Source organism: Lactuca sativa, chromosome 6, assembly GCF_002870075.4.
Source record: "Lactuca sativa cultivar Salinas chromosome 6, Lsat_Salinas_v11, whole genome shotgun sequence".
NCBI classification, from domain to species: domain Eukaryota; kingdom Viridiplantae; phylum Streptophyta; class Magnoliopsida; order Asterales; family Asteraceae; genus Lactuca; species Lactuca sativa.
In genome coordinates, this window is record NC_056628.2 from 47,210,585 (window position 1) to 47,226,806 (window position 16,222).

Sequence of the window (16,222 nt, forward strand, 5' to 3'; positions counted from 1 at the left end):
TACATTTGCACGAGTTTTTGGGCATTTTTAGCTTATTATGACCTAAAATGGATTCTAGACATGTTTGAGGCATACATGTTTATAAAGCTTTCAAATTTATGATGGATCTAGTATTATAAACCCTTCTGAAGTGGTTGGGTTAAGGATTTTTTCAGAATATGAGATTAATGGCTAAGACATTATGGTATTTGGCTTTATTTTGGACCTAGGCTTGGAGATCTTGATCTCTTTGGGTATCTTAATGGATAAAGTTGGAAACTTAATCATTTAGGCCATAGAATGGATCAGAGCTTTGGAGCTCTTTGGGTGTCTTAATGGATAAAGTTGGAAACTTTATCCATTTAGGCTATTGGAAACCCAACGTCCAAGGCGTGGCCATATGTCACCACTATGTGGCGACTGAGATTTTTCCCGCCTTTTCGATCGAAGGAGGGCCATGACGTGGCTAAGGAGGGCCATAACATCGCAGTTGACTGAAGTCAACGTTGATTGTTGAATTTGACCGTTGGCTTTCCACATGGGTTGACATTTGGTCACAATGGTTTGTTTTAGTGTATAGACTAAGGTTGGATCTTGTATGACGTGATAGGAGTGTTGTAGCAGCGGTTGCGGGTATTTGAGCTATGATTTAACTGATTCATGAGTGGGGTGAGTCTCCTCAATTTACTTGTGGGTCGAAGACACCATTACCAGCCCACTGGATTATGTTGTAGGATAGCAGTGGTGTTCGTGGCACTTACTGATGTGCCTGTATGGGCTTCTTGTCTTTGTGACTCTTGCTAGTATGACTATATGCTTAGTTGTAAGGGGTAAAATAGACCTGTACCGGTTGAAAGATATTGAAGGAGTCGGAAGGGAATCGGGGAGTCAGAAGGGACTTAGGGAATCGGAAGGGACTCAGAGAGTCAGAAGGGACTCAGGGGTGAAATAGACCCGTTGTATGCTTTATGTATGATATGAACGTATGACATGATATGCATATACAGTATGTGATATTTTGGGGAACTCATTAAGATTTGTCCTTAGGGTTTATGTTTAAAATGTTTTCAAGTACTACTGGTTTCAAAAGGAAGGGCCCGACTTGATCGTATCGCATCCCCTGAAGATTTATTCTACATTGACTATTTATGATTTTATACTGATGTTTTAAGAATATTTTTATTATAATCGTCTTTTGGGGTAATGAATAAATGGTGTTGACTTATTTAAAATGAAATTTTTACTCGGTATTGTTTGTGATGTTAAAGTAAACATGTATACACATGTTAAATTGACATAGTCTTGTAGTCAAAAGTCAGCATAGTCTTAGCTTAGAATTAGGAGTATTTATCTCAATTTCCATCTCTTTTTCTTTGTATAAATAAGTGTATTTACTTGAGATCAATATACAATACAGTTCACACTTCATTATAACATTGAATCAAGAAATACAAGAATCATACCAAATGATTGATTACATATCAACCTTTAACTCAACGGAACCCTAATAGAGCTTCTTCGAAGCCATAATTCGTACATAACCATGTAAAAAGCATCATAATCAATAGGAACACTATGCCATCTAAAATGTTTTCTAACATCAAGAACATTACTTTGCAACTTTGCATACTCATCATTACTTATACCATTAAGAATCCTCTGTAAAGATGGTATATCTAATGTCGCGATGATTATCGAGAAGCTTTTCCAATTTAAAATGTCAGCAAATGGGAGATCATAGTGGTTTGCTATAATCACAGGGACACAACCATGATACAATGCATCACCTATGCGAGCTGTGTTAACTGCATACCCCTTCACATGAAAACAAAACTTGCTATCCAAAAGTGAGGCTTCATAAGATGTGTTTAGGCGTCCCGAATGCACATATATTTGTGTATTGTTTTGCCATGTTTTCAAGAGTTTTTCACGAACAGGAGAGTTGATAGATCCTGCAAAAAAAGCTAGTTTCTTCCTGCAAATTTGTTTCATTTCTCAAGATTCTATTAAGAAATAGAGCTAATCACGGAAATTACCAAAAAGGGAAGCTTATATCACAAAATAACAACTTTTTAAACCTTTATCGCATAATAACTAGCGAAATGAGGTAAATTTTCACGAAAATGATGTCCTTTCATGAATTGACATAAATTTTCAAGGAATAATGCAATATAATATTTCGAAAAAATAATGTTATTTTTATGTTTGATGTTACCTTTGGGATGATGTAATATTACGGGGATCATCTTCTATGCGAGGCCAAATTTGTGGCAAAGATGCGTCTTTATGAGGGACATAAGCAGACTGGAAGTAGCTCGAAGAACACACGACTTGAATCGCGTTTCGTTTAACTTCATCTGCTTTGTTAATGGCGACACGTCCGATTGAATGGCAAGAAACATAGAAATGGTCAGCACCACCGGTTCGATTCCAGTATGGGTATTTATGGCTGATGTTAAAAACGTATTCTTTGATGAAATCCTGGATACCATCGATTCCGATCCTTGGATCATGTCGTAATCTTGCAATTGAAAAGGGTAGAAAGAATAGATCTGCTATTGAGGGATCTTTGGTTATGAAATGACTGTTGTTGAGTGATTTCTTGAAGAAACTTTCGCTTGCGTAGTTGCCTTCGGGTTCGAAATCCACTGGTAATAGGACATTTGCGAACGGGTCGGATCTTTGATGCGGGTAGACGAAAATTTTGAAAGTCGTGTTCATTTTGATGTAGTCTTCTTTGAAGATGTCTCGATCATGGAAGACATTTTCATCTTCAACACCTCTTCCTGGATTTTTGATCACATATTATCATACTCTAAATCAAAATTGAAGCGAAAAACTATACTACATTCAAAGTGTTAATGGTATGGATAGATAATTAATTATTAGCGTCGAATTGAAACAGAAAACAATAAGAAACCTAAAATGTGAAGCAGGTTCGTACCATTGGAGCTGGGTGAAGGTTTCGCAGCTCCGGCGTGATCCGCCGTATGCCCCAAATCGGAAACCGGGGAGTCAAAATCGAGACTAGATTGGGGCTGATTTGCGTGAGTTTTGAGAGAAACCCCAATAGGGTTTTGAAGGAAATGAAGACGAGAATTGCGATGATGAAGATGAGAGGTGAAGATGTTAGAGGTTGATGAAATGTAGAAGAGAATGAAGAGAGATGTAGTGAGAGCTAAGGCGGTGGGTATGAAGAACAAGCTTCTAAGTGAATCGGAGACTCGCCGGCGGGAGAGTGAGTATAGTAAGAAAAACGAACGTGCCATTGCCGGAGAACTGAATTTCCGGTGGGTTGATTAACGGCCACCGTAGATATTAATGCAAAAATGGGTCACATTGACTGTATGCAACAGTGTGTTGGGTGCATCACACCTTTCAACTTCACTACTATTCATATTCGTTCTCACAATCTTCTTAACTTTGGAAACAATAAGTAAATACAATATGAGAAACAATCAAAACTTCCATTGTCGTCCAGCGGTTAGGATATCTGGCTTTCACCCAGGAGACCCGGGTTCGATTCCCGGCAATGGAATTTTTTTCGCTCAAAACTGTCATTCTTTCGGAGAGTAGATATCCGTGTTCATGGGCCTATTTATTTTTATTTAATCCAAATGAATCATCAGATTTATTTTAATATTTCGTCATACCAGGTAAACTATTGTTTATTTCAATTTTCATAGTTTTCTTTTTCATCTGTTTGATTAGTTAGTCATTTTTTTTCCCAGGTGTGATTTATTCTTTCTTCAATTTTGTGTTTTGTTAGCTTCTAATAGACAAAAATGTAAAATTGGTCCTGTGGTTTTAATTTTTTCTAGAAAATGTCCAAATCTTGAAAAAATTGGCTACATAATCCATTTCACGATCTTCCGTTGTATATTTGGTCCCTCCAAAAACCGAAAAAACTATTATACCATTGTAATATTTATTTTCTATTTTTAAATACTTTTAAAATTATTGTTATTATTATTATTAAATATAGAAATGAGTAGGGATGTCAACGGGGGCAAACGAGGCGGGGAGTGCATCTCCAGCCCCCGCCCCCGCCCCCGAATCCCCTTTATTACCCCCGTCTCCGCCCCCGTTCCCCTGCCCCCGATTGATTTTGGGCTAAAAGAAGTTGTTATTTAGGCTAAAATAAACTATTTTTTAGGTAACAAATAATTATTTATAGCAGAATTTTATATGTTAAAAATAAAAAAAATTATGGCATTTTAAAAAATTATACTAACAACTTAAAAACATGTTTTTTGATTAATTTTGGAAGCTCAAAATCATGTTATTGTTTATTATATTTATATAATTAGTATATGTAAATATATGTGTAATTTATTAACAGGGTCCCTATGAGGATTTCGGGACGGGATTTTTTTTTTAAAATCCCCCCAAACGGGACGGGGCCCCCACAGGAACGGGGTCCCACGGGACTTTTTGACATCCCTAGAAATGAGTCATCTCTCTCTCTCTCTCTCTCTATCTCTCTCTCTCTAAAAGGAAGATTAACACCCAAATTATTATTTCTAGCCAATAATCTTCTTAACTTGCTTAAATGACCTAGTTCATTTAGAAAGAGAATGAATTGAATCAACAATCAAGTTGTACATGAAGAGAAGAAGCAAGGCAATTGTTGGAAAGATTTAAGGATTGAAAACGAGAAAATGAACCAAAGTTCATACGGATTGGGCCAAATAAGAAATTTGAAGATAAATAAAGAGTTATGAGATTGGCAAGAGCTGAAAATGAAGAGGGTATGGATCCTATCAATGTATTGAGTGGAAAATAACTGATAACAAAGAAAGTTATGTTCAAGAATCTAGGATAATCCCGATAAGAAAATTATTGACAAGAAGTAGAAGATTGAGTTGATTTGGAGAAATAATCGACAGAGGAATTGGACTGAAGACTGAGCTAGACGTAAGGTCGAACACCTGGAGAGCATGAAGATGTTTTCCTAACTAATCAGGTATTCGCCATGTAAGAGAAAATCTTGAAGATTTAAAGGTAGCCAATTGAGTACATATGATTTTTAGATGTGGGTATTGATAAAAATGAATACTATTTGATGTGGGTATTTTTTTATTGTTGAGTTCACGAGGTACATCAACCTAAGGAGGTGAATAAGCCTGATGGAGAAACAAAATTGTAACTGACCCCTCCATGGTTGATCATAGGTGACTAAGCTTTTATCAGCAATGAGAGATTAAAGGCGTAGGGATGGAAATGAGATGTAACAATTTAAAATTAAAGACTATGTTCTTAAATTTATAAAGTAAATAAATGAAAGATGGTTTATATAGTTAAATAATCAAGAAATAATCATATTATTAGTTGATATGAAGTTTAGAAAGTTATAAGTAAAAATAATAACATTTTAAAAGTTAAAGGGCCAAAAGTGTCTAATTGGCAACATAAATTGACCAAAGGGTTGACTCATTATTGGAAAGGACTACAAAAGTTATATAATGGATGGAGATGGACTTATTAAGTTAAAAACCTAAGTTAAAATCACAAATATTTAGGTTTGGTGAGTTTTGGCCAAAATGGGGAAACTAGAGGAACCAAATGTGAAAAAATGAGAAGTAGGATGCATACCCTCTCCTCTCATTTCCCATATTCGTGTTCTTGCATCCTAGAGACCCTCGAATGGTGATTTTCATCTTCTCTCCATCTAAGGGTTGATTCAAGTGAGGAATAGAACATCCAAGCAAAGAAAGGAAGGAACAAAGGCTTACAAGGTATAATTTATTCCCCTCTTAGCCTAGAGATTGATTTTGTAAAGTGGGTAAAACCCCAATGTCAAATTTGATGAGATAAAATGATTAGGGTTTGGTTTTCTAACCTCCCTTGATTGGTTTCCATGGTTCTAATCTTAATCCAATCATCTCATTGATGGATTTGATGATTTAGTGAAAACCCTCATGAACCCTAGAAAACCCAAATTAGGGGTATTGCAATTGATGATAAAATAGGATTTGATTCTATGGCCTAGATGATATTTGATATCATCCAATTAGAATGCTCAAATTCATCCATGATGGTGTAGTTATATATATGCTAGAATTGTAATGGAATTGAGTGAAATATGATAAAAACAATGGAATCTTTTGTTTATAAGCATTTGAGAGTATATGATACTCATAAAAGCGAGTTGATACTAATAACATGATTTGAATGCAAAAACATGGAGATTTGAATGGTATTTAGTTGAATGGAATATTTGGCCACAAGGACATTTTGGGAAATTTATGGATAACTACATGATGATTGCCATATTAGATGTGAATGGCATTCATAAAAATGAATTGACACTCTAGAGATTATATTGGAACACAAATATGAAGGGATGCTAGTAACATTCTAGCTCTAGTGATTGTTTTGGCCCAAATGGTGATTTAGGAAACATGAAATGGAATTGAGGATTCAATAGTTGGATTAAGTGCTTGCAATGGGATTAATGGTGATTTTATGTACTTGACAACACTCAATGATGTATTAAATGATATGAGAATTAGTCGTATTGGTTAAGGAGTGTTATTGAGAAACTTGAACTCTTATACCTTTCATTGATTGTTTGTAAGCATTATGAACTTAACACTTTGATTGAGGACTTAATTAATTAAGTTGAATGTTTTGACATGATAAAACGTTCTCTAGTAATGATTGTAAAAACCTTTACAGGTGTTACAAAAGGTTACCTAGAAAACCAAAACCATCCAAGCAAGTTTAAGCATCAAAACTAAGTTTTTGGGGGTGTTTCGGGTGCCTCGGGACGCAACCCGCATGGCCAGGCATGCGACCCGCATGCATGGTCAGAACCCCCAACTCGACCAAAATCTAAACTTTAGTATTTTATTCATAACTTTTGCATACTGACTGAAATTTATGCGTGGTTTTTGTCTACATTCATATTTTTACATGAGGATTGATTTGAAACAATAAACTTAGTAATGAAACCTATGAGTGGTAGTTTGATCATTTTAGTGATTTATGTCCATATTATATAGGTAGTGTTTGAAGAGTGTTACTCTAAGGAAAGGAACTAGAAGAAGACTAGCTAACCTTCATGTGATTAAAGTGAGTACATGCTGGAATTTACCCACTTTGGGGTACATGGAAAAATGATTTTATGATAATGAAATACCAATGCTTTGATATATGAAATGCTTTGAAATGAAAGTGTTAAATGCTTCTGAAAAGAATGTTTTGAAAGAATGCCTTAAAAGTAAGAATGTTGTGAAAGCAAATAGTGCTTTGGATGAACGAATGTCATGATATGTGAAATGTGTCTTTTCAAACTGTATCTTTCTAGTAACCTATACTAATATAAAAGATGATGTGAGTATTGATAATGGGGGATGTGAAAGATAAAAATAAAGTAAAAAAGGCACAATGAGAAAGCTAAAAAGAAAGTAAAAAAGGGACAATGAAAACTATCCGGGCCATGATGCCTCATAAGAGGTCTAGAGGAATCTACGGTGGTACCTCCTATTCGTGAAGTAGATATCCTGATTAGCATGATGCATGGGTGGATTGCATTGTTCTTTCCACCTTGGTCTAGACTTAAGAGTACCTTAAGTATAAAAAAAATGGCAACGGTTCAATACCGAAATTATCCCTTAATGATAAAAGAGATTGGAATGTGGAAATATGCCTTTTGAAATGAAATGAAAATATATGAAATGATATTTATGATGTATATGAAAAGAGTTTTCGTTGAAAATGCTTGAAAAGGTTTTATGGTCTAAAACTATGTTATGTTATGTATGAAAAGATTTTTAATGTAAATGCTTTGAAATGTTTTGGGTCACAACCCCATGTAACTCACGAGACATTATTGTCTTACATATCTCTTTTTAGTGCCATGTATCCTAGGTTATATCAAAGGATAAAGATGATAAATGGAAGTAGAAGTTAAGAGATAATGAATGGAGTAGAGTTTGTTAAGTTCTTTATTAATTATATTAATGTAATTCTTATTTGCTTGCTATGGTTGTATGGATGCTTAATGGTAACACCCAATGTTTTAACTATATATATTTTTGTGGGACCGGGTTTTTATTAAATGTGAGTTGATTCTCGAAAGATTTTATATCCATAGCTTTGAAAAAGTTTTGAAAAATTTAGGGTGTTGCATGAGATGGGATGGTGTTTGAGAGATAAAGAGGGAAAATATATGTGGGGTTTTCTTTATTTTTTAGTTGAAATAGTGAGGAAGAATATGATGTGGGTGGTTGTTGGGTTCAAAACTTATTAATCATATTTCATTTGAACCAATTTCATTTGATTTAATGATGTCGCTACTTTTAATGGTTTTCATAATCAATCTTGATCATGATCTTAATCTCATATAACTTTCTTGTTGTATCGACCTAAAACTTGGACGATTACTGGGATACTTGAGGAAGACAATGTAGGGGGAATGGTAAAAGAGAGAGGTGGATGAGTTGGGTATGGGTCCCATATTTATATATAATAAAATTTTAATTTAAATATAAGAAAACATAAAAAAAATATCAGGAGGACAATTTAGTCTTTTTAATTTTCTGAGGGGCCAAACACATAAGGGAAGCAAAAGGACCATCTATCCAATTTTTTAATGGTTTGGATGTATTTCCTGAAAAACGCAAACCATATGGACCATTTTTGCAGTTTTCTCTTTCCAATATTTGTAGTTATTTACGAATTTGACTATTTAACTTTCAACCAACACCCTCAAGACATAGTTCACTAAGGTTGAGCGGTGTGGGTGCTTTAATTATCATCAACATCCAACATGCTGACATCAAACACCACAAACTTTGTAGGCATTGTTGACAGGAAAATATTTACAGCTGAAAATATGGCTAGCATTTACATATGAACTAGCTTTTATATATATATATATATATATATATATATATATATATATATATATATATATATATATATATACGATCGAAATTTTAAGAATAAAAATTTTCGTTTTTAAATTAATAAAATTATTATCCAAAACATCATCATAAAAATCATGGTGAAACAAGTCTATCAACATCATCACAAAACATCAGAGTAACATAAAATGTAGAACGAGATGGTGTATGCACTTCAATCATCCCGGGCTCTTTCCATTTGAAGCAGATGTACCTAAAAAATATAAACTAAAAACCATAAGCACAAAGCTTAATGAGTTCTCCAGAATACCACATACCATACATAATAAACATATAATGGGCCCCTCCCGACATCGAACCCCACTCGGTATACAGATTTGTCAGTCATGGGCCCCGCCCGGTATACATATAAACATATAACATATGAAAATATAACACATGCAATAATCACAAACATAAATAGCATACAGAATGGGCATCAGGCCCCGCCCGGTAAACATATAAACACATAACATATGCAAGGGTCACACATACATCTAGCATCCTAAACATAAAAACCATGGGTCGGCATTGGTGCCTTTGACCCGCTAAACACGGTGAGGAAGCTCACCTCTAGCTACTGAAACATTGAAATGAATCTCGGTCTGCTGGTCCAGAAAAATCCCCAAGCTATCATCATCAAAATAATATCTAATTAATAATTGGATATCGACCCATAACCAAGAATCTAAGCTACTTAGCCCATAACCAGGGTAAACGACCATTTTACCCTTTTTATTACTTGGTCCAAAACCAAGGCCCAACCCAACTACTCAAAAGAACTAGATCCTAAATGGCAACCTAAAGCCCAATATGGCCCAATCTCCCAAATTGGGCCCAAAACCCATCATGAGTTGAAATCCAAGGAAGCCCAATGTACTAGTAAAAAGCGCAAATCATATGTCAAATGGCCCATCAAGGCCCAATCTTCTAAGTCCAAATTGTGACCCAAATTGAAAGTTCGCCTGCTGAGTATGTAGGGCGTACTTAGCTCGTACGCTTAGCATACTCCTTCCGGGGCCAGTACGCGCAACGTACTAGCTGGGTACACCCAGCGTACTCCACAGATCACCAAGCCCTTCATTAAGCACTTAAACAATTAAGACCTTTTGTTAAACTCTCAGATATGGTCCCTAAGGGTGACTTAATACGTAAAGTTGGCAACTTTACACCCGTACATGGATTAATGGAACCCAACACTAAAAAAAGAAGCTTAATAAAGCTCTTAACACTTGCATGAAACAAAATCTATCACAAAGTTTGCATTTTTATGAACGAGGGACCTCCATGGAGCTACGATCTAACATCGATTGCTTCTGGAGTAGATCAAAAGCTCAACTTTAACTCAAAAGACTCAAAAAAATGCATAAATAACTCCATAAAATAGATCTAGCACAAATGACCATCATAATGAGAGCTTTTTACCTCAAAAGGCTTGCAAAAGTGAACGTAACTCTGGATCTACAAGCTCAAGCTATTCCTCCAAGTGTTCCTCTTCTTCTTCTTCACCATAAAACACCAACAGACTCACTTTTAAGCTCAAATCTCACCAAATGAACTTAGCTTTTCGCTTTCAGGGTATAAGGTGATGGAGGTTGGTTAATAAATGTCTAAGAGGTGGTTTAAGTAGTTTAAATAGGGTGCAAACCCTAATAATGATGGTTTTCCCAAGTCAAGCATACGCCCAACGTACTCCCACGTACGCACAACATACATGGGTGAAGTCGACGATCAACAAGGAGCTAGTACGCTAAGCGTACTCGTAGTACGAGTACGCCCCGCTTACTACCCAAGGATCAAAAATGAAGACAATTTTGCAAAATAGGGTTAAAAGGAACTTACCATATTACGAGTGTTACAATATATATATATATATATATATATATATATATATATATATATATATATATATATATATATATATATATATATATAAATTCATTTTTACCTATAAATATATAAACAATTACCAAGTTTATATACCAACCTCACTCAATCTATTTTAAATTTCTATCATTTATTCCATTTTATACAAGCGAAACTTAGAAAGTTGTGGGTTTTACATAATACTTGTCTTGTAATTTGTTTTGAGCATCTTATATGTGCATTTATTTAGGATGAGATTATAATCGTGTAGCCTGTGTATATAATTTTGACTTGAGATATTTGATATTCCTAAAAGCGGGATATTCTCCATAAGAAGGTGCATGTATGGACTAGCTATCTCTCATGTGGTATAGTGTGATGGTTTCATTTGTACATAGTTTGTAGAATGTGCAATAATTGGATATTTATGTTACGTGCTAAGTGCTAACTATTCATGAGTTTGTTTTTGTTAAGGGAGCTGATCTGTGTACAACAATTTTTTTCCATACACAACAATTGATGGTTTAAAATGTTGTATTGTACAACTATATAATGCATGAATTGTTGTGTTTGGAAAAAAAACTGTTGTGTACAAATCACTTCCATTTTGTTAATCATCATTGAATATTTGGACATTAGATTGGCATGAGATTAAGGAGTAGAAGCATACTTATTTTCAGGCATGTTTTGTCGAATCATTCCCTTTTAATATATATATATATATATATATATATATATATATATATATATATATATATATATATAACTCATAAAAGTTGTTGATATTTATCAACTAATGATCATCATTCTCTTTTGGATATCTTGGAAGTATTAAACATTATCCTATGGGTTTAATAACCCATTTGACTTTCATGGAGTTTGGATGTTTTCAAAACAATATTTGTATGTTTAACTATGAGTTTGTAATTAGGACACACATAAAACTTTCTACATGAGTTTTTTTTTCAAAGATGTCTATCTTCTTAAATTCGAAGACCATATAGGGTGTACTTGAGTCAAGAAAACTCAAGCGACACTCAAAACCGACTCAGAAAATACCCGAAATCAACCTAGTTCAAGACAAGATGATTTGGGCACCAGCTCATAGATAATCGAGTTGAGCTTTAGTATTGGAATGCTCGACCCTTAAAGATCATGATGTTAACTGAGCTTAGTTATATTTATACTTTACCTTTTATTTTTATTCATATTTACCTTATTTTTAGTTACATTTCCATATTTATTCTTTAGTAGTGTCCATAATGTTTGTAATGTTCGTCACATTTATATGTTTTGTTTTGTCTTAAGTAAAAGTTGTGATGACCTTAGGCCTGAAAAAAAATAGACCTAATAATCATGGTTCCTAAAATTTGTGCTTGAAACTAATAAAAAGGTTGTCAAAAAAGTATAAAACCTAAGGCTAGAGGGAGTAGTAACACCCCTAGCACCTTGCCACATCATTTTTTTTAGTGACACATCATTTTTTTGGCTGCCACCTTACTAGCACGTATTTCAGAGCATTTAATACGGAGTAGTAACACTCTTTAACACTTCATTTTTTATTAGGTAAAAAAAGGTTTTTTTTAAATAAAAAATTTTGAAACTATGTTTAATTAAGTTTGGATCCGTTCAAAGACTAGCAACCAATCACCTTCACCTAATTCTTTCTCTTTCCTCTCACTACACCCTTAGCGAGCTTCATAGCGAACATTGAGGAGCAGTGTAGCATCTCCTAGCGAGGCTATTGGCAAGAGGGGTGGCGAGGCCACTCCCTCAAGCCTAATTAATACATCAATTTTGGATTAAGTTGACATATATTTATGAGAAATTGAATAATCTAACCCTTACAAATAACAATTTTAATAAAAGTAACCAACATTTTTTTTGGTAAAATGACCATGTACTCCGGAACATAGCATTCCGGAGTTCTGGTCTCTGTTTCTAAGTTCCTATTTCGGATTATAACTTCAGTTTTTTTTTCCGTCTCATATATATATATATATATATATATATATATATATATATATATATATTAGGTTAATGTGTTTCTTATATTTATTGTATGCTACAATGCATCAATAAGAATTTACTAAAATTAAATAATTATTTAATCAAATAAAGATAGATATTAAATGATTTCCATAACTGTATGTATACTAAATGATATCCATAATCAAAATTCTCATTTTATTGAAACTAATTAAATTTGTCATTAATGTCAGCAATAACATTATTTGCGGATGAATTCGTATTTAGGTTTTTATATATGGAGTCGTGTTTTGTTTCAGGACACACTCATTTAAAATAAAATAAAGTTGCATGAAATATGAAGAATGAAAGTGTATTATACTATAATACACTCCCATTCTGCTAGAATACAATCTCATTCTTCTGGATACAAATTCAATATGATAGAATATTATTACTGACATTAATTGTGAATTTAATTACTTTCCATAAAAAAAAAAAGAATTATAATTATAGATATCATAATATACATATAATTATGGAAATCAAATAATATTCATCTTTATTTGATTAAATAATAATTTATTTTTTACTAAATTCTTATTGGTGTATTCTAACACACAATGAATGTGAGAAACATTTGAACCTCTCTCTCTCTCTCTCTATATATATATATATATATATATATATATATATATATATATATATATATATATATATATATATATATATATATATATATATATATATATATATATATATATATGTGTGTGTGTGTGTGTGTGTGCTTAGAAACTTACCTTCAACCAAGTAATTCGTAATTATGTCTTACAAAACTGCTCCAAAATGAGTTTATCAGAGAGTCAGCATGAAGAAAGCTTTAACAACATGTCTATTTACCTTCACAACCTTAGGAAAACTAACTCGCTTACTTACACTCACATCAAAACTAATTTGATAGATCATTTCGAAGCTTGTTTTGTGGCTATTGGATGGGTGATATATATATATATATATATATATATATATATATATATATATATATATATATATATATATATATATATTTGTACTTTTCTATTATTTCTTTAAAAATGATAATGTTTCTACATTTAAATTAATTTGTTTTTGTTCACAAAAAATTACAAGTCCTTACATTCATAGGCTGCTTCTTGCATGTGCTCTTCATAGGAAGTGTCCCTGTAAGAGGGACTACCTAAAAACAATGTTTGTAGCGGTTGCTATAGACATGAACAACCAGACCCTCCCTATAGCATTTGGTCTCACCATGGAAAATAATCTCTACTGTTGTACCCGGTTCCTTATGAGGTTAAGAGAAGCTTTAAGACAGGGTAAGGAAGTATTGTTCATAACAAATATTGAACATGTCATTAGTTCTTGCATGAAGCATGTATTCCCTAATTCTTATTATGGGTATACTCTAAAAGTGTGTTCAAGTATATGTACACAAGAGGCGTATCTGGCAAAGCATTACAACCTTTGTTCTGGATGACATCTAGGTAATATATTATGTCTGATTTTGAAGATGTCACAACTAGAAATTTTGTGCCTTGTAATTACAACACATAAGTAAAATTTTGAATCAAAAACGTAAGAGCATGTATGATGCTTACTTTATGACATCAAAATTTGCAATCAAATACACCATACAAGCATTACAAATGGTCAATAAGCAATTGGAAACCCTAAAAGTTCTTGCTTAGGTCCATTTTGGACTAGGACTTCCTTATTGGGCCCAATGGACCAATAAGCTTCCAATTTGACCATCTTGGGTTTAGAACTCTTAAATGGGCTCTAATTGGACCCATTTCCATTTAATTCAATATTTTGGGCCATATTGGGCCTAGAATGAAATAAAATACCCTAATGGACCTTATTGGGTCACAACAAATTTATATAGCCCTAATGGATCATAAAAATCATTCCTTGATTTATTTGGGCCGAAAATTACATAATTAAGTCATAATATGGGCTTAAACACAAGAAGCCCAATATTCTTCCTTTCCTTTCTCCTCTTCTCGGCCCAACAACCCAACATGGAAGAGGGTTGACTTTCATTTGCCACCTCTTTATTACCTCTTGGATCTCCATGCACTAACTCATGTTCCCATGCACACATCACTTCACTCACTTCTCTTCCCCCTCTCTCTTTTTCCTTTGGCCGAGAGTCTCCCAAACACACACACTTCACAACAAAACTCTCTCTAAATCACTCAAGACTCATCCCTTCTTCTTCATCTAAAAATCTCGAAATTTTGCTTGTGTTTCAAGAGGATTTCACAAGATAATCATCATCCTTTGGTAAGTTTTCACATGTCTAAGTTACAAAACTCCTTTCTCATGTAAGATCACTTATTCTAAACAAGTTTCTGGTGATCATACTCCTAGAAAACTCCTTAAGTTCGAGATCTTCCAAGGAGGCTTGCTAGGATCAAGTTTTCTTCATTTCTTCCAAGGAGGCAAGTTGTTACAGTTCATACTCATGTCAAAGTTATCATGTCAACTCTTTCATCAAGACAGGTAATTCTTGTTGGTGACTTTTAAAAGTATTAATATAAAATTGTTATTTTTTGTTTCTGAAATAGTTTCTTCTTTGCAACAACCAACTTTGAGACATCTTAAAGTTATTCTATGATTTTCAGGTGAAATTTTACTCATTACTTTACTTTGTTTCCCATAATACCAATATATTAACTTTACTTTGTTTTATATTTATGGAACCAATATATTAACTGGTGCTGATCTTCGTAGATTAAGCATGGATACTGCAAGAGAGGTGCTTATTAAATTCGATGTTCCAGAAGAACAGATTGCAAAACTGACAAGGTGGGTTAAAGGGTAGCTTTTATTTGATAAAATGATATAGTTTAAGTGTTTCTTATTTCTTTTTTGCTGGTATCGCCTCTGTATGATTTGGGCATAATGTGTTTTTTGTTTTTTTAGCTTTTGCTATAATTTGCTTATATTATAGTAATCTGATTTGGTTATAATCTGAAGAACATAATGTTTTTTTTATTTTCTTTTTCAATCTGATTTACTTGGTATTGCATCCTAATCATATATGACGTTCAAGAATATTTGACAAATCTAGTTCAATTCAAGGTTAGAAAAGTTAGCAGCCAATTAATCTTGGAATGAATTTTTTAGATGAAGATGTTCAGAAGTATATTAATGAATGATTATCATTTACCTTTTGTTGTTTAAAGTTAAACAAACTTACAGTGAAACTATATCAAGCATCTAAGCACCATATTTTGCAATTGTTCTTTTCTATGGTTGTTGCACTTTTTCTCAATACATCATCTTTATTCATTGTAGTCCAATTTCATGTTCATCTTCACTGTCAATAGATGGAGGTATGTCTGCACCCAAGCCAAGCCCTAACTTGATTAGCATTGCTATTCGTTCAAATGATCCGGTTACCTGATGATATGTTCCCTTACCATGTCCCTGTAACAACAACAAAATCCCAGAAA

General features: G+C 33.5%; 1 protein-coding gene and 1 non-coding gene across 2 annotated transcripts; one reads left to right on the top strand and one right to left on the bottom strand.

Moving 5' to 3' along the window:
* Nucleotides 1-1,384: 1,384 nt before the first annotated feature.
* LOC111909358 (probable glycosyltransferase At5g03795) lies at nucleotides 1,385-3,474 on the bottom strand. Its single transcript, XM_023905172.2, has 3 exons — nucleotides 2,924-3,474; nucleotides 2,195-2,765; nucleotides 1,385-1,954 (listed from the first exon to the last, which is right to left on the bottom strand). The coding sequence occupies exons 1-3, from the start codon at nucleotides 3,246-3,248 to the stop codon at nucleotides 1,468-1,470; spliced, it is 1,383 nt and encodes a 460-aa protein (XP_023760940.1). The 5' UTR covers nucleotides 3,249-3,474; the 3' UTR covers nucleotides 1,385-1,467.
* TRNAE-UUC (transfer RNA glutamic acid (anticodon UUC)) lies at nucleotides 3,446-3,517 on the top strand. The gene has a single exon. It is a non-coding gene; the product is annotated as a tRNA-Glu (tRNA).
* The last annotated feature ends 12,705 nt before the right edge of the window (nucleotides 3,518-16,222 follow it).

Coding starts and splice junctions, on each gene's coding strand:
- LOC111909358 (XM_023905172.2), bottom strand. CDS start 3,248: ATGGCACGTTCGTTTTTCTTACTATACTCACTCTCCCGCCGGCGAGTC. Junction 2,766..2,923: donor ACCTTCACCCAGCTCCAATG/GTACGAACCTGC, acceptor TCAAAAATCCAG/GAAGAGGTGTTGAAGATGAA. Junction 1,955..2,194: donor AATATTACATCATCCCAAAG/GTAACATCAAAC, acceptor ACAAATTTGCAG/GAAGAAACTAGCTTTTTTTG.